The sequence below is a fragment of the Talaromyces marneffei genome, chromosome 1 (genome assembly GCF_009556855.1).
Source record: "Talaromyces marneffei chromosome 1, complete sequence".
NCBI lineage: Eukaryota > Fungi > Ascomycota > Eurotiomycetes > Eurotiales > Trichocomaceae > Talaromyces > Talaromyces marneffei.
Window position 1 is genome coordinate 3244304 of NC_072348.1, and position 26031 is coordinate 3270334.

General features: G+C 46.7%; 14 protein-coding genes across 14 annotated transcripts; 8 read left to right on the forward strand and 6 right to left on the reverse strand.

Moving 5' to 3' along the window:
- Positions 1-133: 133 nt before the first annotated feature.
- Positions 134-718, forward strand: EYB26_001214 (uncharacterized protein; the record flags this gene model as incomplete). The annotated part of the gene is made up of 1 exon (XM_054260525.1): positions 134-718. One exon carries the CDS (start codon positions 134-136, stop codon positions 716-718), a length of 585 nt encoding a protein of 194 aa, XP_054116500.1.
- Positions 719-924: 206 nt separating this feature from the next.
- Positions 925-2391, reverse strand: EYB26_001215 (uncharacterized protein; the record flags this gene model as incomplete). Its single annotated transcript, XM_054260526.1, has 3 exons — positions 925-1666; positions 1716-2301; positions 2358-2391. 3 exons carry the CDS (start codon positions 2389-2391, stop codon positions 925-927), a joined length of 1362 nt encoding a protein of 453 aa, XP_054116501.1.
- A 218-nt stretch (positions 2392-2609) lies between these two features.
- EYB26_001216 (uncharacterized protein) lies at positions 2610-3303 on the forward strand (the record flags this gene model as incomplete). The annotated part of the gene is made up of 4 exons (XM_054260527.1): positions 2610-2714; positions 2776-2934; positions 2998-3115; positions 3185-3303. 4 exons carry the CDS (start codon positions 2610-2612, stop codon positions 3301-3303), a joined length of 501 nt encoding a protein of 166 aa, XP_054116502.1.
- A 1278-nt stretch (positions 3304-4581) lies between these two features.
- EYB26_001217 (uncharacterized protein) lies at positions 4582-5560 on the forward strand (the record flags this gene model as incomplete). Its single annotated transcript, XM_054260528.1, has 2 exons — positions 4582-5440; positions 5499-5560. The coding sequence occupies 2 exons, from the start codon at positions 4582-4584 to the stop codon at positions 5558-5560; spliced, it is 921 nt and encodes a 306-aa protein (XP_054116503.1).
- Positions 5561-8002: 2442 nt separating this feature from the next.
- Positions 8003-8886, forward strand: EYB26_001218 (uncharacterized protein; the record flags this gene model as incomplete). The annotated part of the gene is made up of 3 exons (XM_054260529.1): positions 8003-8189; positions 8248-8489; positions 8548-8886. The coding sequence occupies 3 exons, from the start codon at positions 8003-8005 to the stop codon at positions 8884-8886; spliced, it is 768 nt and encodes a 255-aa protein (XP_054116504.1).
- A 624-nt stretch (positions 8887-9510) lies between these two features.
- EYB26_001219 (uncharacterized protein) lies at positions 9511-10726 on the forward strand (the record flags this gene model as incomplete). Its single annotated transcript, XM_054260530.1, has 2 exons — positions 9511-9551; positions 9610-10726. The coding sequence occupies 2 exons, from the start codon at positions 9511-9513 to the stop codon at positions 10724-10726; spliced, it is 1158 nt and encodes a 385-aa protein (XP_054116505.1).
- A 962-nt stretch (positions 10727-11688) lies between these two features.
- Positions 11689-13227, forward strand: EYB26_001220 (uncharacterized protein; the record flags this gene model as incomplete). Its single annotated transcript, XM_054260531.1, has 4 exons — positions 11689-11833; positions 11899-12209; positions 12264-12551; positions 12607-13227. The coding sequence occupies 4 exons, from the start codon at positions 11689-11691 to the stop codon at positions 13225-13227; spliced, it is 1365 nt and encodes a 454-aa protein (XP_054116506.1).
- A 970-nt stretch (positions 13228-14197) lies between these two features.
- Positions 14198-14815, reverse strand: EYB26_001221 (uncharacterized protein; the record flags this gene model as incomplete). Its single annotated transcript, XM_054260532.1, has 2 exons — positions 14198-14283; positions 14347-14815. The coding sequence occupies 2 exons, from the start codon at positions 14813-14815 to the stop codon at positions 14198-14200; spliced, it is 555 nt and encodes a 184-aa protein (XP_054116507.1).
- A 1278-nt stretch (positions 14816-16093) lies between these two features.
- Positions 16094-17047, reverse strand: EYB26_001222 (uncharacterized protein; the record flags this gene model as incomplete). Its single annotated transcript, XM_054260533.1, has 1 exon — positions 16094-17047. One exon carries the CDS (start codon positions 17045-17047, stop codon positions 16094-16096), a length of 954 nt encoding a protein of 317 aa, XP_054116508.1.
- A 222-nt stretch (positions 17048-17269) lies between these two features.
- EYB26_001223 (uncharacterized protein) lies at positions 17270-19456 on the forward strand (the record flags this gene model as incomplete). Its single annotated transcript, XM_054260534.1, has 1 exon — positions 17270-19456. The coding sequence occupies one exon, from the start codon at positions 17270-17272 to the stop codon at positions 19454-19456; it is 2187 nt and encodes a 728-aa protein (XP_054116509.1).
- A 166-nt stretch (positions 19457-19622) lies between these two features.
- EYB26_001224 (uncharacterized protein) lies at positions 19623-20183 on the reverse strand (the record flags this gene model as incomplete). The annotated part of the gene is made up of 4 exons (XM_054260535.1): positions 19623-19654; positions 19709-19837; positions 19900-19995; positions 20075-20183. The coding sequence occupies 4 exons, from the start codon at positions 20181-20183 to the stop codon at positions 19623-19625; spliced, it is 366 nt and encodes a 121-aa protein (XP_054116510.1).
- A 360-nt stretch (positions 20184-20543) lies between these two features.
- On the forward strand, positions 20544-20918 carry EYB26_001225 (uncharacterized protein; the record flags this gene model as incomplete). Its single annotated transcript, XM_054260536.1, has 3 exons — positions 20544-20595; positions 20676-20845; positions 20904-20918. 3 exons carry the CDS (start codon positions 20544-20546, stop codon positions 20916-20918), a joined length of 237 nt encoding a protein of 78 aa, XP_054116511.1.
- A 201-nt stretch (positions 20919-21119) lies between these two features.
- EYB26_001226 (uncharacterized protein) lies at positions 21120-21677 on the reverse strand (the record flags this gene model as incomplete). Its single annotated transcript, XM_054260537.1, has 1 exon — positions 21120-21677. One exon carries the CDS (start codon positions 21675-21677, stop codon positions 21120-21122), a length of 558 nt encoding a protein of 185 aa, XP_054116512.1.
- A 360-nt stretch (positions 21678-22037) lies between these two features.
- EYB26_001227 (uncharacterized protein) lies at positions 22038-25069 on the reverse strand (the record flags this gene model as incomplete). The annotated part of the gene is made up of 6 exons (XM_054260538.1): positions 22038-22797; positions 22850-23909; positions 23964-24142; positions 24205-24730; positions 24866-24902; positions 24971-25069. 6 exons carry the CDS (start codon positions 25067-25069, stop codon positions 22038-22040), a joined length of 2661 nt encoding a protein of 886 aa, XP_054116513.1.
- Positions 25070-26031: the final 962 nt, after the last annotated feature.

Sequence of the window (26031 nt, forward strand, 5' to 3'; positions counted from 1 at the left end):
ATTACCAAATCCACGCGCAGATCAGAAACTGAAACGATGTGCTCGCTGCCGTTCAGCCCTGTATTGCTCGCGGGCATGCCAACGAGCGGACTGGAAGAGAGGACATCAGCGGACGTGCAGTGTGGGCGCTATCATGGTTGGGAATAGTTATCTGGACAGTCTGTCGACCGAGAAAATGGCGATAGATCAGTTGATTGATGCGTATCGGTTGAGGGTGGAGGATGAGAGGATGTATTGCGGGAGGTTGAGGGGGCGATATGCAACCAATAACCCTGACGATAACAGCAGTCAGGCTCTGCAATACGCTTTTCAGGATTTCTGCGACTTTCTAGATCTGGCTGACTCCAGACCTAACAACCAAGAGGATGATGAAATTTCATCATCCTCGTCCCCCTCTTCATCAACTACACATGACAACGACACAGACACCAATTCAGCATCGTCACCAACACCATCCTCGTCATCATCATCATCATCTACAGCAATAAAAAACAAACAAAGCATCCTACCTCGATGGTGGAATGCCGAAAAACGAGCGTATTGTGAACGGCGTGCTTTGAACCAAACCGCAGACCAAAGTCTATGGTCTAATTTATTGCGTCCAGCCGGCAAGGATGATATCCTTGAACATTACCAAGATCAGTCTATGCCCATGAAACTTCGGATGTTAGCTGAGCGGGTGTATGGGTCAGATGTTATGGGCGGACAGCCCCATTAACTATGTAACATGATGTTAGTCTTTTCGAAACTTTAGCCTTAGCATTAGCATTAGCATGAGTGTTTAAAAAAAGGTAGGATACCAAAAAATTGAAAATCAACATATTCAATAACTCCATTCCTGCATAAAATAAACCGCTCTTGGACCGGATTGTAGTAAACTTTTTGATCTATACACATATAAAAAAAAAGGAAACATGATCATCCTCAAGCCTTGCCGGCAGACTTCTTTCCCTTCTTCGCCTTGCTCTTCTTGGCTGATGAGGTCTCTGGCGTAGCAGTAGTAGCCTCTACCTGTTTGACTGGGGTAGCAGTCTCAACCTCGGGTTCTACCAGTTCCTTGCCTTTTTTGGCAGTTTTGGATTTCTTCTTGGGCGTTTTCTCCTCAGCTGCAGCAGCAGCTGCAGGTGCACTCTCCTCCACAACGGCAACAGCATCCTCCACAGGCGCAGCCTCTTCAATTGCAGTTTCAGCAGCGGCCTCCGGCGCAGGCAACTTCTCCTGCACAGGCACTGAATCAATAGCCTTCAACTGCGGCATCTCAAACTCATACCCCAACTTCTTGAACTTCTCAGCCTTAGCCAAGCGTCTCTTCTCCTCCTGCTCAATACTCTTTGCCCACTTGTCGCGAGTCTTTCCACGCTCCAGACGCTGCTTCTCAATTCTGTTCCAGGGGACACGCTTGTATCGACGGTTTGCGCCTTTCCACAATTCCGGGTGTTGCTGTTCCTGGGGCACATATTTGCATTTCAGGATATGGCCGTACATGAGGTAATTGTTCATGGTTTCTGCGACGATTCTGGCGACGACGGAAGAGGCGAACTCGATAAAGGCGTAGTGTTTGGAGCGGCCTGTGACGCGGTTGCGGGATAGGCGGAGACGAGTTATCTCACCGAATTGTGAGAAGTAGGCTCTCATTTGATGTTCATAGAAACCGTGGGGGATGCGTCTGTTTATGTTAGCAACGAAAAGCACGGGAAGAGAAGAGGGTAGCTCACCCAACGTATACAGTTCCAGGTTCATCGGGCTGATCATTTTCCTTCAGTTTCTTCTGAATCTTGCGCTTGGCCTTTTTCGAGTCTGGAATTCGAGGTACAGCTTTGCCAGCTTCGAAGCCTTCGTCTTCAGAGGCATCTTCGTCTCCACTGCTCTCGAAGCCCTTGATCAATTCCGCAGTCTGGTCGTCAATCTCGTCATTTTCGGATTCCTGGCCTTCACTACCCTCTGCCTCAGACTCCTCTTCAACGACCTCAACCTTCTTCGTCTTTTTGGCTGGGGCTGTCTTTTTCGCATCCTTCTCCTTCTTCTCTACCTTCTTCGTCGACTTTGTCTCCTCCTCGCTTTGGTTATCGGCTTCATCGTCGCTCAAAAAGTCGCTGGCACGCTTGCGGGGCTTGATTTTTCGGGCTGGTGCATCGGCGGTTTCTGGGACAGTTGACTGTGCAACGCCATTGGTCTTTTCCTCGGCACCCTTCTTCTTGAGAATGGACTTGGGAGTGGAAGCGGGAGTAGATTCGGCTACAGCAGTCTTTTTCGATTTCTTGTTGGGAAGGTCTGGAGTAGCGACAGCGGCGGTGGAGGTAGCTGAAATATTCTGTCAGCATGCGAATAAATTTCTTTTTTTACAAGAATTAACATACCCTTGCGCTTCTTGTCCTTCTTTTCTGGAGCCATTGCAACAAATTTATCAGCGTCTCAAAGAAACAATTGTTGAGTCGAAAGATAATCGCATGAGCGGTGCGGAAACTTTGATATTTTTTTTCTGCTCATGCAGCGCCAAGCCCGGCGCCTACCATACCTAATCTGCGAACTCCACCCAAAAGAAAGAGCTGCCGGCACTTCTCCACATCAGCTTTCAAGCTCAGCAACATAGTTGACCATATACACAGATCATGGCAAAAAGGAAACACAAATCCGGCGCTAACCTGTCGCATGAAGAAATCTGGGATGATACAGCGCTTGTACGCTCGTGGGATGAGGCTGTAGAGGAATATAATGTACGTTTCTTTCCCGGCTTGAATTTGATATATGTTCACGTGACTGATATCCAAGTTATAGCTTTATCATAGCATCCATGCTCGTGGCGAGAATGTGGAGGAAGTCTTGGATCGAGCCGAAAGAGAAGGGGTTGATGCTGTTGTGGCCGGTATGGAGAAGCTGCATGAGTCTATGGACGTAGAAGAGGATGGTGATGCGGCTGCACCGGAGAATGTTCAGGTACGTGTTAATCTTTGAGCATCTTGTGTGGATGGCCTGCTGACAAGATATATGGATATTTAGGAAGGTACTACGAAAGCAGACGAGCCCCAAGTCCAGACTGGTCCATCGATTTCTGCCGGTGCAGTGCCTCCAGCTACCGGGGGAGCATCAACTGCGCCTGACGCATTACTAGGGCAAGGTAAGCGGCGACATAGCGCATTCTACGGTTCTCATTTAGAATAAATATGCTAACTGTTCTTTATTATAGTTCAAGATCCAGCCTTGAAGAACCTGATGATGGCATGGTACTATGCAGGATACTACACCGGGCTCTATGAAGGTCGACAACAGGCATCTCAATCCGATAATGCCAGTGGTCAGATATGAATTTGAATTTGAGCTTGTTGTTGAGATACACCTTTGTGTTACAACTGATGTTATATTGTTATTGGGCTGTACTAGATTACCACGATACCCTATATTATTGATGCCTAAATCTGTGAAGGAATTGATTTTTTTTCCCCCTATGTTGGTCTTCTCCGTCTTCTGAAACATGTAAAGACTTATTTGTCATGAAGGATAATTATAGTTGAATTGAAGATCTTCGTGGATTAACAAGCAAATCGTGCCAGTCAGATCTTATCTAGGCACGGACATATATATCATCTGCACTTGTTCTAGTTACGGCTTCAAGGTGCGACATGCCGGTTGCGCAAGACGCTGTAGGTCTCCAACATCGGTCAATATTCGGCGAAACATCGATGGTAATTAGAGTACTTACGTAGTACGTAGTATTGAATAGATTGTTAAATTATTAGAAACACGGCTCACAGATTGACGATTACGGGGCTGCTTGAAGTAGATAGTGTTCGTTTACCAAAATCGAATAAGATCTGGCGATCCTTTTAACTTATCTCGTAACTAGCCACAGACAGTTAAAAAAAATACCAAATAAATAAACTAACGAGCCAGAAAACGGAGATACAGTCTCAAATTAACCACAGTCGTCTCAGAGCCTCACAGTACCTGGGCCTAGCCCAGGAGGCTGGAACAGGGGACGAGACACAACCTGCGACAACAACCGTCTTAACCCTAATCCCGAAACAACGCCACATATAACTGTCCTAGATTTATGGCTTAAATACAATATTATAGAACTACCCATATAACCCAAAAAGGATACCAGGCTCAACAAACGCGACACTGCGCCTCTTTGCGTGTAATTAGCCAGGCACAATCGACCCAGTTAGACCAAGGGCTGAAACTATACATGTCAAAAGATGTGTTTGAAAAGTGTTAGATCAGCTAGAAAAGCGAAAAGAGAGGCTTTGGCCTTATCCAATGGCGACCCAAACGAGTCCAACACCGTGTATTCGGTTCAAGAGTAGAGTCTGTACGTTGTTGATTTAATTCATGCCATTTCCCTCGTTCTTGGCTCTCAGTTTTCCTTGTACTAGACAACTCATCTGCATCGTTCTCTTCTTTTCCTCCTCCTCTCTTTCAAGTTTCGATTTCTAGGTAGCTGTGCTATCAGAATCTTTCTTTCTCTTCATCTGAAAGCTGCTAATTGCTTTGATTATCCATCCACTCTTTTACGACTTTGATACCCATTGATTATTCGCATTTTTATATATACCCCAAACAACCTTCACCGCAACCAACAAAATGGTCGCCTTCAAATCCCTCTTCATCCTCGCCGCAGCCTCTCTGCTATCAACAGCCACATCCAGCCCATCCTCCGGCTATACCGGCTCCAGACCCTGGGCCAACGCCAAAGATGCCACATCGAATCTCGCAGTCAACGTCGGCTCCGGCACTGAGATAATCATCATAGCCGCCAACGGTGGTGGCGTCAGCTCAACGAAGTACTACAACACCCAGTCCATGGTCGCGGCGACAACACACATGGTGACTGTGGGCGGCGCAGCAGGCCTCGTCTACACCCCCAGCAGCATCAACGCCGCCGTCGGAGATATTGTGCAGTTCAACTTTGAGTCTAAGAATCACACTATTACTCAATCCTCCTTTGCGACTCCATGCGTGCAGTCCGTTGGCGGCTTCGATTCCGGTTTCATGCCTAACGTCAACAACACCGTTTCGCCGGCACCCATGTTGCAGTTCCAGGTCACTACCAGCGCACCTGTATGGATGTTCTGTGCTCAAAAGGGACATTGCGGTGCTGGAATGGTGTTTAGTATTAACCCTACTGCTGCGAAGTCGCAGGCTGTGTTTGAGGCTGCTGCTAAAGCGCAGAATGGTACCGCCGCTCCTGGCGCTCCTCCCGCCGCCGCTGCTCCTCCCGCTGCTGCTGCTGCTGCTCCTCCTGCTGCTGCGTCCAGTGGTTTGGCAGTGTTTGGATCGGCTGCCTCAAGCAGTGTGGCGGCGATTGCTGCTGCGACCCCAGGGGCTATTGCAACGGGTACTGGTACTATGACTTCGGGTGGTGCTTGCTCTTGTTCTTGTCTGTGTGGAGTCGCAGATCTCCCTGTTGGTGCTGGTATTGGTGCGATGGGAGGGTTTGGTGGTAAGTTTCCTTGAATACCGTCCTCTAGTACTTGAATGTCATCTAATCGACTGAATAGGCCAACTCTCGATGATCGCTGCTGCACCCAAGAGGCGGTCTTTGTTAGATCGCAGATTATAAAAACTGTCTGCCATCACCTCAACAACACACCGACCTACCCTCTATATACATCCATGCAACACGGAAGTCATGTACTTGAAGCACATCCGTGAACTTTCTGGCTTATGAGTCTGTATCATTATTTATCTTTCCGGGAAAAGAAGAGACGGAGCATGATGCAGATAGGTACCGCGATAGTACCTTGTTACTTTCTTTTCTTTCAGTTTTCCATCTCAGGTAGAAGGGATAATACGTTCTGTTTGGTTTAATGTTCAGAAATCAATATCATATACTTCATTCAATCAATAATAAGGATAGTATAAATGTTCTAATCGGATGTCTGGAGGGTGAGGAAGGTAACGCCGGTTGTAAGAGGAAGGGGTAGTAGAAACGCCAAAGAGCTAAATCAAGTCGAATGGAATGTTTGGACCTCACTTTTTCCATAATCTCTCCATCCTTCCTTGGCTCCATTTGTATTGATCCATAGCCGTCTTTCATGTCCACGTACAGACCAGGAAATTGCCGGTATGCGTTATGAAATCTTGTCTAAGAGCCGAGAGATATGGCGGTCATAAATCGCTTGGAATCACAAATCGAATATTGGTGCGTATGGGCGGATAAAAAAGAAGAATAAAACGTGAGGCACCGTCGTCATGACGGGCTCTGCATCGGGAGTGTCACTTTTTCCCGCCGCCTGCTGCTTCAGCAGCTTTCCTCTCTAGAGCTATAACACAGTTAAGTCAGAACCCAGATTGTGGAACCAAACGATTTTCCCCCCTCCGGCACTGCGAAGAGAGAACAAAAAATGAATCAAACACCAGCAGCTCTTGAATCGTTACCTTTTTTCTGCTTCTCTTGCATAATTGCAGCCACCCTTTCCTTCTCTCGCGCGAACTCGTTGCCGCTCATGCCGTTCTTGGATTTCTGTTGAACCCCAAACATTAGCAAGGTGGCTGATCACATTCATGATGGTAGAGGGCAAGTAAGTCCGTACCGTTTTGGCCTGTTTTTCCAAGTTCTTGGCGCGCGCTTTTTCTCTCTGGTTGCCACGAGTCATTTTGACGGGTTGATTTCTTTTCTTCACTCAAAGTGTAGGCGCAGTAGACTGGGAAGAGTGGATAGTAGAGAGAGAAGAAACAACAGAGGGGAGGGTCTCACTCAAAATACTCTCACTCGGCCATTCTTCCGCGCTTGGCCCGATTGGGTGCCAACCGGATTCTACGATTCTATCGCCTTCGACCAATCACACAACAGTTTTGAATAACTTCGCTCGTTAGGGAACACTTCGACTGTGCCTCGGAATATGCTGAACATGAAGAGGAAGTGAGGGTACTAATATGGACAAGTTTTTAATCTTGAACACGGCTTATGCTTACAGTCTCACTCTCACGAACGAGTCTAATGATTCAGCCCACTCGCTCAATCGCTTGCTCTTCGGGACACGGCCTACAAAACGTCAACTGAAACCTCAACATCCGACAAAATCATACCATTTCCTGGAATACAACAGCTGATATTGTTTCTAAATCCGACAGAATCATCTCCTGGCGCGTATGTATATGTAGTAGACGTAGGCCTACCAGCAGACCTAACCGCCTACCTACCCAATTCGACCTCCGTGTTTCATGTCTCACGCTTCAACGTGCCCTGTCAACCAGCCCTTTGACTGCCGCCAGATCGACCTCAAGCGAGTCCGGGGGAACTATTTTTGACTCACCGAATACGCAAATACTAACAGAGATAGCTATTATGAAAATAGCAACAATAGCATGGCGGCCCACATCCAAACGGCGTCGCGGTATATAGAGCAACCAATCACATTCCAGTATCTCATACTCTATTCTCATATTCAAGATCGTCTCAGTCGATGGCGAGCTTCGCCAGAGTAGAGCCTAACTGGCGCTGTATCATCAATAGTCATCGTCAAACGAATGAATGGTCTTCATTGTTTCTCTCCCCCCTCGAACTAAAGAACATGGGGCTAGCTATAGTTTCATCAGCCCTCTTCAGGATTTATGGTTGCGAATGTTTTGTTGGCCATTTGGCTGCTTCAGGTATCAATAGGCTAGTAAACGCCCGGTATATTGTACTCTCTATTCTAGGGACTATTGAATTCCGGGAAAAGCAGGTCAAGCTGATGTCTTATAGAGATCAATATATCCACAATTAGGGCTTCTCTCTGCTACATCCCGTCATATAATCTTTTCTCTTAAGTTCTTCTCTTAAACTAACTTCCTGCTTCATCCTCTTTCTTTCTCATCCTTTTGCGAATTTTCATTCTCTCTCTCTCTCTTTCTCTCTCTCGTCTGGTACATACTTCTCCTTCATCGTTCTGCTGGCTAGATCGTGGCATCAACTTATTATTTCACATCATTAATCTCGCGCTCATACAATTTTACGTTCTCTACGACTATTTCCTCATTTTCATAAACATTTGCTAGAAGCAATAACGACCTAGAAATCATGTCTCACCTCTCCAAAGCCCTGGCTGGTCCAGGTTACGTGATCCTCAACGTTCTCCGAGCCATCAACATAATCACCTTTCTCGATATCATCGCTGCAAGCGTGGTGATGCTCATCAAGATCTCTATCAACAACAATTTCTTCTTCTTCGAAGCCGTCAGTCATGCCTTTATGACCATAATGGGTGGTAAGTATTCCAATCCCGAGGCAAACACAGAAAGCAGGATCTGACAAGCACCAACTAGTCATCCTCGTCGTTTCCGAGCTGCCATTCTTCGACAAATTCTTCACGCGTTTCGTGCCTCAGCTTGGTGAAACCGCAAGTTTTGTGCCCTTGGCACTCATCATGATAATCATGGGTGTCTCGGCGCTTGGGAACCTGAACAATGATGATTACAATGAGGACAACATGGGCATGCCATTTTGGAGGATTGTGGCATCCGCTGGCATCATGGCAATGACCATGGGAATTGTCAACTTCATGGCAGTACGCTACCTCTCTTTGTCACGACAATCGTGACAGCCATACTAACTTTCAATGTCAGAGCTTCATCTTCGCCGACTCCGAAAACTCCCTCACAGCCCGGCACGTCCGCTCCTACGGCGCCGTAGCCGACAAGGTCCTCGATTCCAAAAGCAGCCAGCGCTCCTTCAAACTAGGTACAAGCTTTAATAGCCAGGTGGACGGTCTACCTACATACCGTCAGGTCAGCGTCACGCGTTCAGCGGAATCACTCAGTAACTCACGCTTTCCAGTGACTATCTCGAGTCCCGTGCGAGAGAAGACCGCAGCCACACCTACGGCGCCGTACGGTGAGGCGGCGGAGGTGACAATGCCGGATATTGCACATCATCCTGCTATGCAGGGTGGAAATTTCGTTTGATCTTTCCTCTCTTTCTTTGGATATTCTCGTTCCTAGAAATACTGTCTTTTTCGAGTAACATAAGCGGGTTAAAGTGTTTTCGGTGTTTGGCGACGATCTCTTTCCATTATTTTTCCGTTGTATTTTTGGATACATTTTCATATTTTTTTTTTCAGTCTGTTTCGCATTCGCTCATAAAGACCGACAATCGCTCGCTGATAAATGTACATAATACTACCTTACCACACTGTCTCTCTTTATCCAAGTCTCTCTGATTCGTAAGCTCGTTCGGGCCTCTGATTCATGTATAACCCTTTGAGAAAAATGGAATAAACAATTCAGTATTCGTATGTGTTGAAGCATGTTTGAGAATAGGATGTTTGTACTACATAGAACGTCTAGTCGTCATTGGTTGACATGTGATAACTTTCCGGCCGGTCTAGTCTTGTTTCAGACCCGTCTCTTTGTACCTGGAAATGAACAGCTTGCCAACAAATGCCAACGTATAGTCATGAAATTGACCACATCTCGCGGACTTTGCATAGCATGATTTTATGAATTTCTCCAAGCGATAGTCCTATGTATTCAGTTGTATTTCTGATTCCACAAAGCATCTCACTCTTCACTAAGCATGCTTGAGTCAACATGTCAACATCCAACCTCACTTCGCTCCTTACATGGGGAAAGTATGTACTCACCAGGAACCAATTTCTGTTAACTTGAAGTAGAGCTAACGTGTTCAAGTCTGAAATCCCTCCTCCTCTTCTTCGGACCTTTTATCCTGCCTCGCCTCATCAACTACTACCGCGGCCTTCGAGTCCAACTCGCACATCGCCCACCTCCACGACCCATACCAAATGATGCAAACCGAGCGCTCAACCTTCTATTCGGAGTTATCGTCGTATTCCTCACGTTAAGCGTGCCGTCCAATCCATATTCCCCAACGCCAAACATATTCACACAGACTGGATCTCGAATCAATACTCCTACCGATGTCATATTTGCTCGCTTGACACGACACCGACCCGATAATGTGCTGACCGATTATGATAAACTGTTGCGAGGAAACTTGACTACCATCGCGCAAAAGAAGATTTACTTGCGATTCGGCCCCGATGCGCTTTTATCCTGCCAGTTCTGCAATTTGGAGGACTCTTTCTCGTATCTTCTATACTACCTACCGCTTAACACACTGGTGCCTCATTTGGTTCATTTAGCTATCATCGGTATAGTGACATCGGCTCCATTTGCGGGCATCGAAGCGGGTCGATGGCGGTCATGGTTTACATATGCCGCGCTGGGGCTAGCTTGTTTTGACTGCTATGTCATGACTTCATACGATCCCATCGCAGCTGCCTCTCCGGCTGTTCGTGCGGGTCAAATCCCTCCTTTGAGTCTCTATACCAGCATGAATATGATTAGATTCTTATCCTTGACGGTCTTCGACGCCGTCTGCGCTGCATTGATCTACATCTCCGCCACGCATCGATTCTTTTATAGTCCGCCTTCGCCCAACGACCAGATCAATCAGGCTCTTGCGGCTGCTACAGCGGCATTGGCCAGCGCCAATTCGAAACTACATGGCTTGAGCGTGACTCGGAATGCGGTTGTGTGCGATCAGTCGCTCAAGGCTCGCGATGACTGGTACTGGAGGACGGCGGTGGCGATGGAAGGATCAGGCGATGCGAACGGTGCTGACGGCGGAAGTATCTGGGAGGAGGAAGAAGTCGCTCGGGCTATGTCGCAAGTGATGAATGGTCGAAACCGCGGTCGGAAATTGGATATGGCCCAGCTGGGGGTTAATGCTGGTGAATATGTGGATAAGATCACTGCTGGGTTAGAGAATGGCCCTTCGACTTAGTGTCATTCCTTATATAGATTGCCTCGGAACTGTAGGGTCTAGACCCTAACCAAGAGCATAATTGAGCATCGAGACCATGCCATGCCATGATCCATAGTACAGAGAGATCAAAAGTATCGGCGGCATGTCATTGGGGCAGTAGACAATGTAGTTAGTCTAGACAACCCTGGCCTAGTGGCTGTTGGGGTGGTCGATCATGGCTGTGCAATTCACGTTGCCGCTTATTCTCATCGTCGGCTGGGACGAGACATCGTGACTCGTGAGAGCTTCCGCGGCTGCGATTTGCTGATTTGGGGCACTGTAGTGACCCGATTAGGAAGAGTGCATCAAGCCTCTCTCCATACTGTACTACAGACTACAGAGGAACTACTCCGTAGCATCTTGTCGCAAAGAATGTCTGCTGTGGTGTGTGCACAGATGGAGAAGAAGAAGGCGGTGAGGAAATACCAGAAGAGAGGGGCGCCTTCCTTCCGTTGGGGATCCAAGTGTTTTGGTTTTGTCTTGCGAGGAAGTTGCGACGATATCCACTTGCTTGGTCTCTGACTAAGTTACCAGCAACGTAACTAACTAGTTAACTAGTAACTAACTAACTTAACTATGCAGACTCACAACTCCCACCACGTACTTTCTTTCCGCTCCGACTACTATTTTCTTACTCCATACACATTTCTCTGTCATAGTGTCACCTCACTAAGATATACTGCGTGGTGTATCTTCTGTCGCACTCCAGGCCAAGCTCTCTCAGTGTGATTGGCATGCCGCTGTGTTTAGGACCGTTCCTGACCCACACGCTTTGAATAAATCCTACCTCCTCCAGCAGCCGCAGTACACACCACTGGAACAGGGAATACTCCGCACCCGAGCACATTCCCCAACCCTACTTTCGACAACGACGATTAAATTTGCTTCTCACATCACATCGAAATCCATGACCAGACTGCACAAAGCAGTCGCAATTCGTCATGGCTAAGAATTCGTCTCGCTCATATTCGCCGCCGGACAAGCTCGAGAATCTCAATGCCTGCGTGTCGTCGCCGTCACCGCAGCCGCGGTCGTTTCAACAGAAAGATGCCACTTTTCGGGAGTGGGTTGTACAGAACCAGATTGGTAGGCAAACAACGACTTGAGATTATTCCCAATGGCATTTGGACTGACAGAATGTCTTGTAATAGGCATCTCATTAACTACACTGTCCACTCTGCTCGCCGCCCACACCCTCTACCCCTCTGTTCAATCCTTTACAGCGCCTTTTTTCCAAATGTCCTACTATCACCCCGAGTCCGGAAAATATAAACAAGGCTGGGACGATGTATACTTTGTTATAAGTGCCGTCTTTGCGTTTACAGCTGTTCGCGGTATTTGCCTGGAGTGGATATTCACACCGTTGGGGAGATATGCTGGCATGAAGAGAAAGGCCTCGGTGCGGTTTGCCGAACAAGCGTGGCTTGTGTGCTATGACTTGACTTATTGGAGTTACGGAATGGTATGTAAAAATTGTTGATTGCATGGGGCGCCGGCACTGACGTTAATCGTTTAGTATCTGTGGAGCAACTCGAGTTATTGGGGCGACTTCAAGGTCATCTGGGCTGAGTGGCCTAAGCAAGAAGTCGCTGGAGAGATGAAGTGGTATCTCTTAACACAATTGGCTTTTTGGATTCAGCAGATATTCACCGTCAATATTGAAGAGCGCCGGAAAGATTTTTACCATATGCTATCGCATCATGTGCTTACAAGCTCATTGTTGAGTGCTGCGTATATCTACCGCTTCTACAACGTTGCCAACGTGGTTTTGTCGCTAATGGACATTGTGGATTTCCTTTTGCCCGTAAGTTGAGCTGGGTACAAGATAATGGTGACTCGACTAACCGTCGTGATTACAGGCAGCCAAGATCCTCAAATATTTCGGCTACGAAACGATGTGCAATACCGTGTTTGTCCTACTGATTTTGACATGGCTTGTTACCCGCCACATTCTCTATCCCATGCTGTGCTGGTCCATTTACCAAAACGTTCCCGAAGTCATGTCGTACGGCTGCTACAACGGCAAGACGGCGCAATTATACACCACAAATGGCTACCCTAACCGATTTGCATATATGTTCGGTCCATATCTTAGCGAGGAAGGCCCGTTCTGCATGAACTTCACCATCAAGTGGATCTTCCTTTCTTTACTGCTAGCCATTCAAGTACTCTCGATACTTTGGTTCGGTATGATTCTACGAGTAGCCATCAACGCAGTCCGCTCTGGCAGCGCCGAAGACTCACGAAGTGACGATGAGGATGAAGGAGAAGAGGAGGATGAAGATGTCGAAACATCAGTCAACCCCAGTAACGAAAGCTTGGGCCGTGCTACAGCTGACAAGGCCTCTGGGTCTGAAGGCTCATGGCGCAGGGCGAATGCACCAGCACCAACTCGACGCGGCCATGGTGGAATACTAGGCGACAGTGACCGAAAAGCTCTCCTTGGTAGAATTGGCTGTGACAAGCCGACGCATGACTGATTTGTCGCTTGAATGAATGATTCCCATTTGATATTGCACATATTGCTTTGTATGGTGCATGCGCATGCAGTGAGTCGATGATTGATTTGATATCTTTCTATCCAAAAATTGCGCTGTTTTTAAGAAATCAATACCCTTATGTTCAGTTATCCTTTTAGATTCTTTGTTTCAACAAGAACCGTCCTCTGAATTGCGTAAACCTAAAGCAATAATGCTGTGCCATAACTTTAGCCAGCTCAAGCAAAGGAGCGAGTCTGGCTTTGGCAACCACTACCTTAAGTAGAGTCAGCTCTGTCGCTGCATTTTTACCCCGGCTTTACCCCGGCTTTACCCCAGCTTTAAGGTCTAGTACCCCTGAAAGATGCCAACACATATGAGTAATCAGTACAGTAGTCCAACCCTTTCGAAAACGTTGCCTCGTTCCACCTATGCTGCCCACGGCATCCGAAAGTGTCTATTTAACCACGTGCCTGAGCGAGCCCTATCTCTGGTCTCTAAATGTCCCTCCTTCAGGCGTTCGCCGATAATGTCTTCCATTTCGTCGATGTTTTTCCAATCTGGTGGTTTAGATTTGAGAGATTTCCTCGTAAGAATTTGTGATGAGCTTTGAGGGAGAGGGCCTGACGAGCTGATGTGTTTGAAATAGACCGTGTCAGGGAAAACGAGGCGGCTGTTTCTCAAACGCTATCTGTAGCTTTCTTCGAGCGAGAATTAGGCAGCTCTTATTGTTGGCTTCACTCATAGTTACTTGAGCAATTGAATAAGTGAATGCTCCCATGTTTGATTGTTAATCTTTCATTTCCAATGAGACCGGTATACACTTGTCGATCGAGTCTTGAAGGATACAAAAGGGACATGGAGAAGTTACATATAATCTTGCTCGCGTACTTGGCCCTAACCACTAAAGCACCCAAGCAAGGACTAGACATGCCATCGGCTGAGAAAGACGCATCATCGCTCGTCCATGTTTTCAAGAGCAGTACTCCGAAGCATCATACCCAGTAAAAGTATGCCCCGTGTTGCAAGTCTGGCTACTTGGATCATAAAGAACTGTAGCTAGCGCAAACAATTAGCTCTTGAATCACCGCTCAGTAAAGGAAAGGGAAAAAGAAAACTTACTGTCAACCTCCAACCCACTGTCCGGATTCAAAATAATACTCTGCGAATCCGGCGTCAAATTATCCTCACAATCAATCTGATTCTGCCCTCCATTCCGTGAACTACTGCCCGTCCACACATCGATATGCCATGTCCCATCATTGTCCCAGTCGGAAGTACACTGATCGCATTCATCCTCAAACCGGAGATATTTCTTAAGGTATGGGGCATAGATGATGTCGCAGATTTGGAATTCGCCTTCTGCAGAGGCGAATGTTACGGGGTCGTCGTAGGTGCCTGTTCCGCCGGCGGCGGAGCGGCCGCATTGGGTGTATGCGATATCTGCTCCGGGAGGGGAGTTGTCGGGGTAGCCGTAGAAGGTTGTTGTGACATCGCGTTGGATTGAGCAGGATGCTGAGATGAGTGTTGAGAGGGAGAGGGTAAGGAGGGTGAGGGCTGATGGAGCCAGGAGGGTGATTGATGAATGCATGTTGCGGTTCCTTTTTGAATCTTTCTAAGGTACGTGATAGGATTGCTATAGGCAATCTAATTTTCGTATTATGCACTTTCGACGAGAAGATGTTGGTTCATTTATATCCTTTCTATCCATCGTATATTCGCAACTGAGCACCCCGAAATGTGCCCTCGGCTGCAAAACAAATCCCTAGACAAGTGCTAGGGTAGTCAGCATCAGCAGTACCAATTCCCGAATCAGGAAAATGACTTGCCAAAGCTAGTATTGACTTGTCTTAGATTGATCTACTACTAGGTAAACATTTTGAACTAGAACAAAGTTCCTGCTCGTCAGAGACAGAACTCTACCACGAAGATCCAGTCTACTTGTTGAATGTCACTATGCCATATCTCCTCTGTCCCTTAAGTCTAGAGACATAAATCATTAATTAACAGAAATCAGATTTATACCCCACGCCGATCACCTCTTGAAATGCAACCTTCCTAAATTGGTGCATATTTCCTTGTTAGGAATATGGATCTTGCACCCTTTAGCTTAATTATTACACGTCTTGTTTGATTCGTACTGAATATTCAGATAGAGATCGAAAATGAAGAATTTGATTTTCAACTGATGTCTTTATAGAAACAGAATGTGGCATTTCTGAGTTGGAATCAGGCTAGGGTTCCAGGGGGAAGTCCTAATAAGTAGGGTAAGACTGCTTTTGCAGGGCCGCGACTTAGGAAGGTAGCCAGACATGTAGATACCAGTTGCTTCTTCGATATTAACAATACTTCAGTCATCAACCTATGATAAGTACCCACGTGCTATACTCATGCTTGGTGATAAAGCTGCCCAATGCTAGCCATATACATGTGCCTACTATAGGTAAGCTACCTGTGACCACACCGGTTGATCCGGATACACAAAGATTCTCTGCATATATATGACCAACGTATGACCGTGTATAAGTACTCGATGCGTTCTATCTGCCAACCGGGGCCAGAATGGCGCCGAACCAGTCATGATCCGGGCCGTGTTTGGTTGCTTCCCCTGAAGCGAACCCCGAGGCGATTCTCTAAGTGGGTATAGAACTGACATTAATGTTGATCTCTGTCTTGCTTGGATCAGAAGCAGTCGACAATTTCAGTGAATAGCCACTGAATCGTTCATCGAGTCGTGGGAGCAGCTGCTGGCTAGACGTCTTGCATGCACTTGCAGTTTCTTGAAGGACTGAGCTGCCGGTTGTGAGCATTCGTAGTAGCAATACGATGGCCGCTATAATGGTTATTAAGTCTAATGCTGGAGCTTAGCTCAGGTATCCTGCTTGCGTAGTTTAGCCAGGGCATCCATGATCCCTTCGCTCATGCTATCTTCTGGTTGAACCTCGTTCTTGGACGGCGTTTCGCTCAATGCCTGCTGCTCAGTTTGCAATTCACGATGAGCGGAAGCAAGTAGAATTTCTTCCGCATCCTCATCATCTTCTATATACTCGACATCGTCGGCGTCCTCCACAGCTGATGTCGGGCCTGGACCATCTTCAGTGCCAAAATCTCTAATCGGGGCGACCTTTCTCCTCGTAGACTCAACCCTAAAATCCTCTCGAACAGCACTAGACCATTGTCGCACTTTCTTCTCTCCCCAGCCAGGAACAGCACTAATCTGCTCCGGTTGCGCATTAACAGCTGCTTGTAGACTGCCAAATGTAGACATCAAACTCGCCGCATCCGATTTGTTCACGCTTCGTGGCGCTGTTATGAATTCAATGACGCTTTCTCGGTAGGACTGCGCTTGTTGCGAGCGAATAGCTGTCGGTTGCGCATTTTCGGAGGATTTATAAAGTTCCAAGTAATGCGCGGCTTCTGGTGCAGACCAGCATAGTATCAGGGTCACGTTGTTTACTATAGACGTTTTGGACAGTTCTTTCAATGTCTCTTCGTGGTTCGGGATGTCTACCATAACCAGTACGATGCGCAGATTGTATTTTCCGGCCAGGAGTCGTATGCGAGAGTATATGTATTCCGGGTGTAGTCGGTGATACTTCAAGGAGAGGAACAGAGCACAGGTCGTCGCGCCGAGGACGTAGTCAGCAGGTATATCGGCGTATTCCCACGGCACAAGTTTCACATGGTTCAGTATTGGGTTTCCTTTCTGGCGCGACGATACCAGAATGGCCGAAGGGCCAGCACGGTTTGGAAGTGCTTGCGGTTTGGGTTGTTGTACTTTCGGTGTAGTTGTAGTTGATTTATTGGATTGGTCTACATCCATCTTGGATGCATCTGCCATTCTGCTAAACACAAATGACGACCAACAAGTCAAATTGAATGTTAGGGGGCTTTGTTATCTCCAGTGACGCGATATGGCTAGTAGGTACTCACCGCCTTGCGGCTTCCTTAGCGTCCCATCTTATCAAGAAAAAAAAGTCAGTTTTCTGCCGCTAATTATTTTTTCCATCTTTTCTTAATCCAAACAACCAGGATTATAGTCAACATGGCTGACGATAGCAACAAAAGACGCCGTTTATCGGAGGATGGCAGCTTCGAGGCCAAGTTAGTTGAAGAGATTGTATCAGGAAAAACCGAGACGAATGGCGAATCTACCGAAACACCAGCAAAGCCGCAAATGAGGAGAGAACTGTTCGTTCGATCTCTCCCAGCGTCAGCAACGACCGAGAAGTTGACAGAATTCTTCTCTCAATCATACGTGCTCAAACATGCAACAGTCGTTATTGATCCGGAGACCAAGAAATCGAAGGGCTATGGATTCGTGACCTTTGCAGATATTGAAGATGCCCAACGTGCATTGGAGGAATTCAATGGCGCTGATTTTGAAGGCCGGAAGATTAAGGTTGAAGTCGCACAGCCTCGTAAGCGTGAAATCGATGAAAAGGGAGGCAAAAGTGTACCTACTGCAGAATCTGTAAGACTCAAAGCGGAACGTACCAAAGAAAGAGAACAGACGGCACCACCCAGACTGATTGTACGAAATTTGCCTTGGACAATCAAAGAGTCTGACCAACTTGCGGCGCTGTTCCGCAGTTTTGGAAAAGTTAAACATGCTGTTGTGCCGAAAAAGGGCAATGTCCAGGCAGGTTTTGGATTTGTTGTGTTGCGTGGTCGGAAGAACGCCGAGAAAGCACTGGAAGCCGTGAACGGAAAGGAGGTTGATGGAAGAACTCTGGCTGTCGATTGGGCGGTGGAAAAGAGTGTTTGGGAAGAGGCTCAACAGAATGCAGAAAAGAAAGATGTGGATGAAGATGCAATGGAGGTTGATGCTGAAGATGACAAGGAGACCGGAGCTAAAAATGATGAAGACGAATCTGTGGAAGTTGGTTCGGAGGAGGAAGATGAGGACGAAGATTTGGATGACGAAGATTTGGATGAGGATGAGGATAAGGATGAGGACGAGGAAGACGAAGAAGATGACCGCAATGCTGCTACTATTTTCATCCGCAACCTACCTTTCACCAGCACAGACGAGACGTTATATGAGCATTTCAAGCAATTCGGACCGCTGCGATACGCACGTATCGTCGTGGACCATGAGACAGAACGCCCAAGAGGAACAGGTTTCGTTTGTTTCTGGAACGCAGAAGATGCAATTGAATGCCTCAGGGGTGCTCCGCGACAAGTCGATGCTGGCAAGGAAGATGCCAACTCTAAGAAAAACTCTACAAGCATCAAACAATCTGTGCTGCAGAATGATATGCTCGATCCTACCGGAAAATACACCATGGAAGACCGTGTTCTCAACGTTACTCTAGCTGTTTCTAAAACCGAAGCCAACAAATTGACGGAGGAAGGTGTTTCTCGCCGATCAGAGAGAGACATGGACAGGCGCCGACTTTTCCTCTTGAATGAAGGAACTATCAACACCGCCTCTTCGCTTTATAAGAAATTGGCGCCAGCAGAAATCAAAATGAGAGAAGACAGTCTCAAGCAACGTCAAAATTTGATCAAAAACAATCCTACGCTACACTTGAGTTTGACTCGATTGTCCATCCGAAACATCCCCCGAGCAGTGACGTCCAAAGACCTCAAAGCTCTTGCTCGTGAGGCCATCGTCGGCTTCGCCAAAGACGCAAAAGAAGGTCGCCGCCAGCCGTTGTCTCCAGAGGAACTATCCCGTGACTCTGAAGAGACAAAAGGTGACGACAAACGCCGTCGTGAAAAGGGTAAAGGTCTTGTCAAGCAAGCCAAGATTGTCTTTGAAGGGCGCGACGGCAGCAAGATTGATGAAAAGACTGGTGGAGGACGTAGTCGCGGTTACGGATTTATCGAGTACTTTAGCCATCGACATGCATTGATGGGATTACGCTGGCTCAATGGGCACGTTGTGCAAGTAAAGTCTAACGACGGAGATAAAGAGAAGAAGAAGAGACTTATTGTCGAGTTTGCAATCGAGAATGCTCAAGTTGTTAAGAGACGGAAAGAGTTCCAGGAACGGGCACGCACTAAGAAGGAGGATGGAAATGAGAGAGGCGGTGACAATGATAAGAGAGGAATGAAGAGGAAGAGGCCTGAAGGTCGCGGAAATAACAAGGGAGACAAGCCAAAAGATAAAAAGGAAGATGCCGGCGAAGAGGAAGACGATGATGAAAAGAACAAGATTGCGAAGAGGAACCGGATCATTGCTCGCAAACGTCAGCAACGAAGATCAAGGAAGGGTAAAGCTTAATTGGTGTATATAGATTTTCTATTTTTTTTTAATTGAACAAAAACGCATTTATGGATATCGAATGGGCGTCCTGAGTCCCTTGCAATTCATTCACGAATAGTTATATACAGCACCACGAACGTTTTGAATCCCCCTGGTAGCTCAATTCTAAGCTAATCCATAGCCCTCACCAGTATACTCGGTATATTGCAATTCTACCTAGGTATAATAAGACCTACGACACAACCTTTCCAACGATATTATACCTCTTACTGAAAAAAAGGAACCACTCATCCAAAACCGTCTTCGACTTGTCATCCAAGTCCTCCCAGTCCGAACGGCAATCCTCGACTTTCAATGATGAAGTAGCCAATGCGCGAGAGGGGTCTTTGCCGGCGAAGACTGCACACCATCATATTCAGCATCACATCTGACTGGAAGGTGTAGGGGGTGTATGTGTTTACCGTGGTATTGTCCTCCAGGCGCATATGCGGCGTTTTTGCTCACGTCAAAAACGGTTCCTTTGATAGCGACATATGTTGGGCGACTTGGGTCAGTTCCTATACAGCTCAAAATACCCAATCAGTTATTGTATCCAATCGTATGAAGCTGCTGGGGTAGATATAGGCGTGAGCATACCGTCGCATTTCGACAATTCCTCAACTGTGATCGGGTCGTCTTTGGGAGGATCAAGTTGAACTGGAGTTTTGGGCTCAAAGCGCTTGGTCCCTGTTTCCTGGTCAGGCATGGTGTATGATTGCTTTTGATAGCTTGTTGGGTATAAGGTTTGTGAGGAAACCCTGGTTGTTGTTTGAAGTGAAAAGAAAAGAAGCGGGGCTTGATTTATTTTACTGAATGTCTATGTCGTCATGTTACCGATCCCGCGGGCTGTATTGTAAGGATGGTACATGTATCTTTCGACATTTTCTGAGTGAGCGTCTATATGGTTACAAAACATTACACGTGTATCGTAGTCTCCCCGCTTCTGGGGTAAATTTCATGTGACATTTCCTATATCTTCTGGGGGTGGCCAATTTATCTCCAAGAGCTATTAGCATCACTGAAACTCACTGCAATTGAAAAAATTCATACTTGGAATATCTACAAAATGGCAAGCAATACCACTCACAACGATCATCCACTTACAGCTTCGGCGCAAGGTAATGCAACGCATTTCTTAGTGCTGTTGTCTCTGGGCCAAGTGGTCCTTGACAGATTTATTTAATCACTGGAATAATAGATGAACCATCGCACATCGATGAAATCTTGGCTGAGGCTGATGAGGCCCATGAGCAGGTCCATGAACCAGCCGATGAATTGAAGGCAGCGCCTAGTGAAGAGGACTCGCACCATGTATCCTCGGAGTTGTATCATTATCTCTACTTCGAAGATAATGATTGTTTCTTTTCGGTACGAAACAACGGCCTATGAGAGCGGAAAGGGCGAGGAAAGGCTAAGGCGCTCATAGACACACTTCTCTTAACGTGCTGAATCATTATCAAAGATTCGTCGTTTTGCCTCCAGATTCTTCAGATTGTCAAAGTTGTCTTGAAACGTTATTGACATTGGCAAATGTATCACTCGATATCAATGAATTCACAGTACCTTAACGCCTAAGCCATTTCATGTAATTTCCAACTGCTAACGTAAAAACGAGACACAACAAGTGAAGGAGCTAGAGATATTACGAACTCTCACCACCCTCAACACCAGCAGCCTTCAGCGCCTCCAGTCGCTGCTTATTCCTCTTCCCAATAATCCGCAGTGTATTCTTCTTCTCAATCTCTGTCATTTTGTCCCAATTCGATATCCGGCTCATTGTGCCATCTTGATTCACAACGATGGGGCCCAGATGGTCTAGTGATACGGTTGTGCCTTGTCCATTGACGTCTAGTTTTTGGTTTGTAGAGTCTGATGTTGATGGGAGCGCGAGGCGAGGGGATTTGGTTTCGTTGTTGTCTGGGATCTGGTTTTCTTGTGGCTCGCTAGATGGGTTTGTAGATGCAGAGGACATATTAGGAGCGGACGTTGATGAAGACGCTGATGACATCGATCGAAGAGTCAAGGAAGGGCGCAACGACTTGGTCGTTTGGCGTAGATAGTTGGCGAACATATAATAGTCTTCGTAGTCTTCGATTGGACACGAAACGTCAAGGGTGTTGCGGACAGAGCAGCTTGTAGCTGTAAGAGGGAGCAATAAAGTTGCAAGAATTGCGAGAGAAGAAGTCCGTGTTAAGCGCATAGAAATTAGATCTCGGCGGCTTTGTAAAGTCAATTGAGACGAGGAAGGTTTATGACTGTCGAAGAGGTTGGAGTTGAGTCTGGAGGTTGATTTAACGGACAATCATTACATGCCAAGACATGTGCAGCGTGAAAGTTCTAGAAAGAGCTTAAAGCTGTTAATAACGCTACATACCTCCCGGGCTCCCCCAGCCATCATTTACAAATAGAGATACAAAATATGTTACTTGGATATTTTGTTCTTCGAGCGGAATTGATACATAAGAGGGGAAAATAAATATGTAGATTCAAATATATACATGAAACTCTACTTTTGATGATTATATTCATCAAGCATCTCCATATTTGTCAAGTCCTTTGATTAGGACCTTTCATTAGTGACAGATTGCTCTGATACCTCTCCGCCAGCGACAATCATTCCAGTGCGCTCCGCATCTGGGGCAATACTCTCATTAGGATTGGGATCATGGATACCACCCAACAAGAAATCAAGTTCACTCGGCCCATCGCCCTCCAAATGTTCATTCTCAGCCAATTGCTCCAATAGACTGAGGAAAGGATCCTTTTCTGAAGGCGGGCCGCTTTCGCTCATAGTGGCGTGGGAATCACTTGCTTGTGATTGACCACTTGGGGTTTGTGCGGCATATCCTGTTGTGTATGGGGTTCTGGCCTGTGTCGTATGCGGACTGTCAAAGGGGAATGTGGCGTAGTGGAAGTTTGACGGTGGAGTAGGAGCTGTTGCATTGTTGAGAGTTTCGGAAATGAATGCCGACGGTGATAGACCCAGTGTTGGTGAGAATGATGGAAGTAGACGTGACGTCTGTTGCTGTGGATGTTGCTGCTGCTGATCTTGTTGTGTAGTCGAGTACGAGGAGTCAGTGAGATTATATGAGTACAACGCTGATTGTAATTGCTGAGATTGTGATTGATGTGAAGCGTCGAATTGGGAACTCGGTAGTTCTGTTGAAGTATGTCGCGGGAATTGTGGTTGATGGCCCGTGGAACCGCTCACACGAGAGAATTGGTGATTCTGGAAGTGGTGAGAGCTGTTTAATGATGTGTTGGGCATCGCTTGTGTGTTGTATAAGGAGTGGCTATCAAGAGATAATGGCAGCGACATGCTAATGACAGAATTAGCTGCGGAATCGCCAAGTAGGCGAAGAAAGCACTTACTTATCGTTGCTGGTGTCAGTAACCTCATCAACAAGTCTAACATGAGAGCTATCCACCGATATGCCAATATAACGATCGAAAAAGTCCTCCAAGTGGAACACAGGAGAAAACCGCATCGTGCTGTTGGCTAGGTTCCTGATAAGCTCTGCGTGACAGGTATAGACTGTCTGCAGCAATTCTCGTTGATGTTGAACGCCCGCCCAACAATGTCGTAGCCAAGACATCTGTTGCATCCCCTTGGAAAGAAAGTCGGCGCTAGATGAAAAGACTTCCCCTTCCAGCCCCTTGTAGTGTACACCATGGATATGGACCGTCCCGGCAGTACACACGCAATGACTGATGAAAGCGGGCCATTCGACCAATGAAGAGTTCCGTCCAAACTCAACAAGCTCAACAATAGCATTTGAATGTAAGAAGCATAAATTAGTCGCCTCAATTTGCCATGATTGGTGTTGTCCTGTCCCTCGTAGTTCTGCCAAATCAAGTGGTAGAAACGGACGGTATATCAGGCAGTGAATGAGGTGGTATATAAGTTTGCTGAGGAATAATGTTGTGCTTTCAGGATGTGTAAACAGCGACTCGACTGAGATAAATATGTCCTGTACACCAGCTCCCCACAAGTCCAACTCCTGGCGAATTTTTGACAGATTGGACATCGAGTGCCAAGGGAAGTGAGAATCGCCTTTTACTCCACCCGTAGCTAAATACCGGTTTGTGATTCCTAATATTCGTATGATATCAATAAGTAGGACAATTGACGGTTGTCCCCGTCTACGGGGGTCGACCGAAAGTTGAATGTTGATACCCGAGTTGTTGAATAATTCTCCTTCAACAGGAAGGTTATGAGAGGATGCAGATGATGACCACGATGGTAAACGCAATAAAATCGAATCATTCGATATCAGACATGGGCGTCTCGAACCACACGCCACAAACCGATCCATCATGTAGCATGTCCAGAATAACCGTCGCCTCATTTCTTTTTCGGTATGGGAGAGGTTGAGCTTGGGCGAGGACTCTCGATAAAAATCAAGCGCGACGATCATGGCAGAACAGCTCGCTAGAATCGTCAATCAATTAGCTGCTCACTTGACAGATTTTCTAAGTATCATACATATTGTCATATATGTCTTCTTGCCTAACCCGTACGCAAAGAAGACCATGGATAGTAATAAGAGTGTTTGAAGTCCTTCAATAGTCGGATTATCGATGTCTATTTCTTGTCGTGCTTTCAGCGCATACTCGAGTCCGATTCGTGTCGAGCCTTCTTGTCCTTCTGCGGATTGGGAATATCTATGAAAAGAGAAGTAAGCCTTCGCGTCGATATATACAGGGCGAGACGCATTGGAATATACCTTATAGTTATAGCATATATTGCCTTCATCAAAGGTCCTGGTAATTGCCCCATGCGATGCCTTTGGCGTGTCGAGGATTCCTCCAGAATATAGAACGGTTTCCCATGAAGCCGGGTAAAGTATGTATCCAAGATGTTATCGGAAAGAAATGCATTGTCTTGGAGATTAGTGGGATTCGTCTGCTGCCCATGCCGAAAACTGCTTATGGAATGCTCTCCAAAGCCAGTGTAAGTCGAGTTCAAAAGAATCGAGCCGCGACGGTCTGGGTAAGACCGCTGAGTCGGGTCTTCTTGCTCCGCGATTGATAGAGAGTTTTGAATCGAAGAGCCGGTTTCGTCCGTAGAATTTGACCGTCCAACCGAAGACTCCTTTCTATTTCTATTTCGATTGTTGGTAGATGGTGGATTCTCGTTGGTAGGGCTGACGGTGCTGCTTTCTTCCTGTAGTCGTCTTTCGAGACCATCTACCCGCTTCAAAAGTGCTTCAAGAACATCTGTTTTAGGGCCTCTTTTCTTGGGGACGGCGTCTTGATAGGTTTTTTGTTAGCGAGAATGCTCTAAATCGAGCTGATAATGACGGGCCAATGCAATGTGTACCTGGCCATTGATAAGAATGAGAAAGAAATACCTACCATATATGCAAGGACACTGAAAGACCTTACATGCCTCGCAGCTCGGACGCACACGATTGCATTTAATCTACAATATGTGGAATCAGTCTCATCTATCCTTATTGTGTTGCACTCTACTCAGCCAAAAAGACGTACCTTTCTTTTCCGACATGATTTACAATTCATTGACTCACGTGGCTCGGCCATGACCCGCCGTGGTGTGAGGCGATCGATGCTGACTTGTGGACGTGACATGATTGCAGTAGACATGGGCAGTAGTTCTTTTAGTGACCGAGAACATACGAAAAAAACCGCCTTCCAAGCAATGTTGACATTGCCTTAATGGTAAGCTGAGAACAAAAAGAAAGGACCGAAAATGCGAATATCTTGCATCAGATTGGTCCAATCAAAGCAAGGCCGATTCCATATAGTTGGCTTTAGATGATCGTAAATTCGGTGGCGGATTAATTTCTGCAAAGTTTAAAGTCGAGGTTGGCACCTAACATACGCCTGTAAATGTGGTTCAAGAGGTGAATATCATACATGCTCTGAAGAGAGAAGCTCTGAGCATGGAAGTCGAGTCAGAAAATGAGAAAGCGCAATTTGCTGGCAGCAATCGGACTCCCCAGGCCCATTCTGTGTATATAAAGTGTCGGAAGATTTAGCGGAGTACTCTGCAGACCAAATGACGGCATTGAAATCCCAAGATCACCGAGTCATCCTGAGGGGATGCGGCGCAAAGAAGAAAAGAGAGGAAGGTTTTTTGTTTTTGTGAGGTTGATGGGGGACGCGGATAAAGGTTCTGCTCCATCCATCCCCGGGATATTTCCTCAAGGAAGTTAGCGCTCCTCGGTGGTGAATGCGGGGGAAACGGTCCAGAGCGCGCCTTCTCGTTCTTCCGTTCTTCTGTTCTTCTGACCTCTAATTCTCAATGTGGCCACTGCTCTTTATTAGCTTCGACTCGGATCTTAGTGGACTCGACACGGAACTTGGCATTGGGTCCCCCGTGGCAGCCAATTGCTTGATTGTACTTGAAGATCCTCTTCACTGGCCCTTACCCCTGATCCTTCACGTGGAGGATTTGCTTGCTTTTTTCAGCCAAATGAACTTACTGTATACGCTGTTGATGCCAGGCCATGTGGTGTATAGGATGATAAACACGTAGGTCGGTAAAAAAAAAGCACATGTCAGGACTGACTGCTCTTGTTTCAATGCTA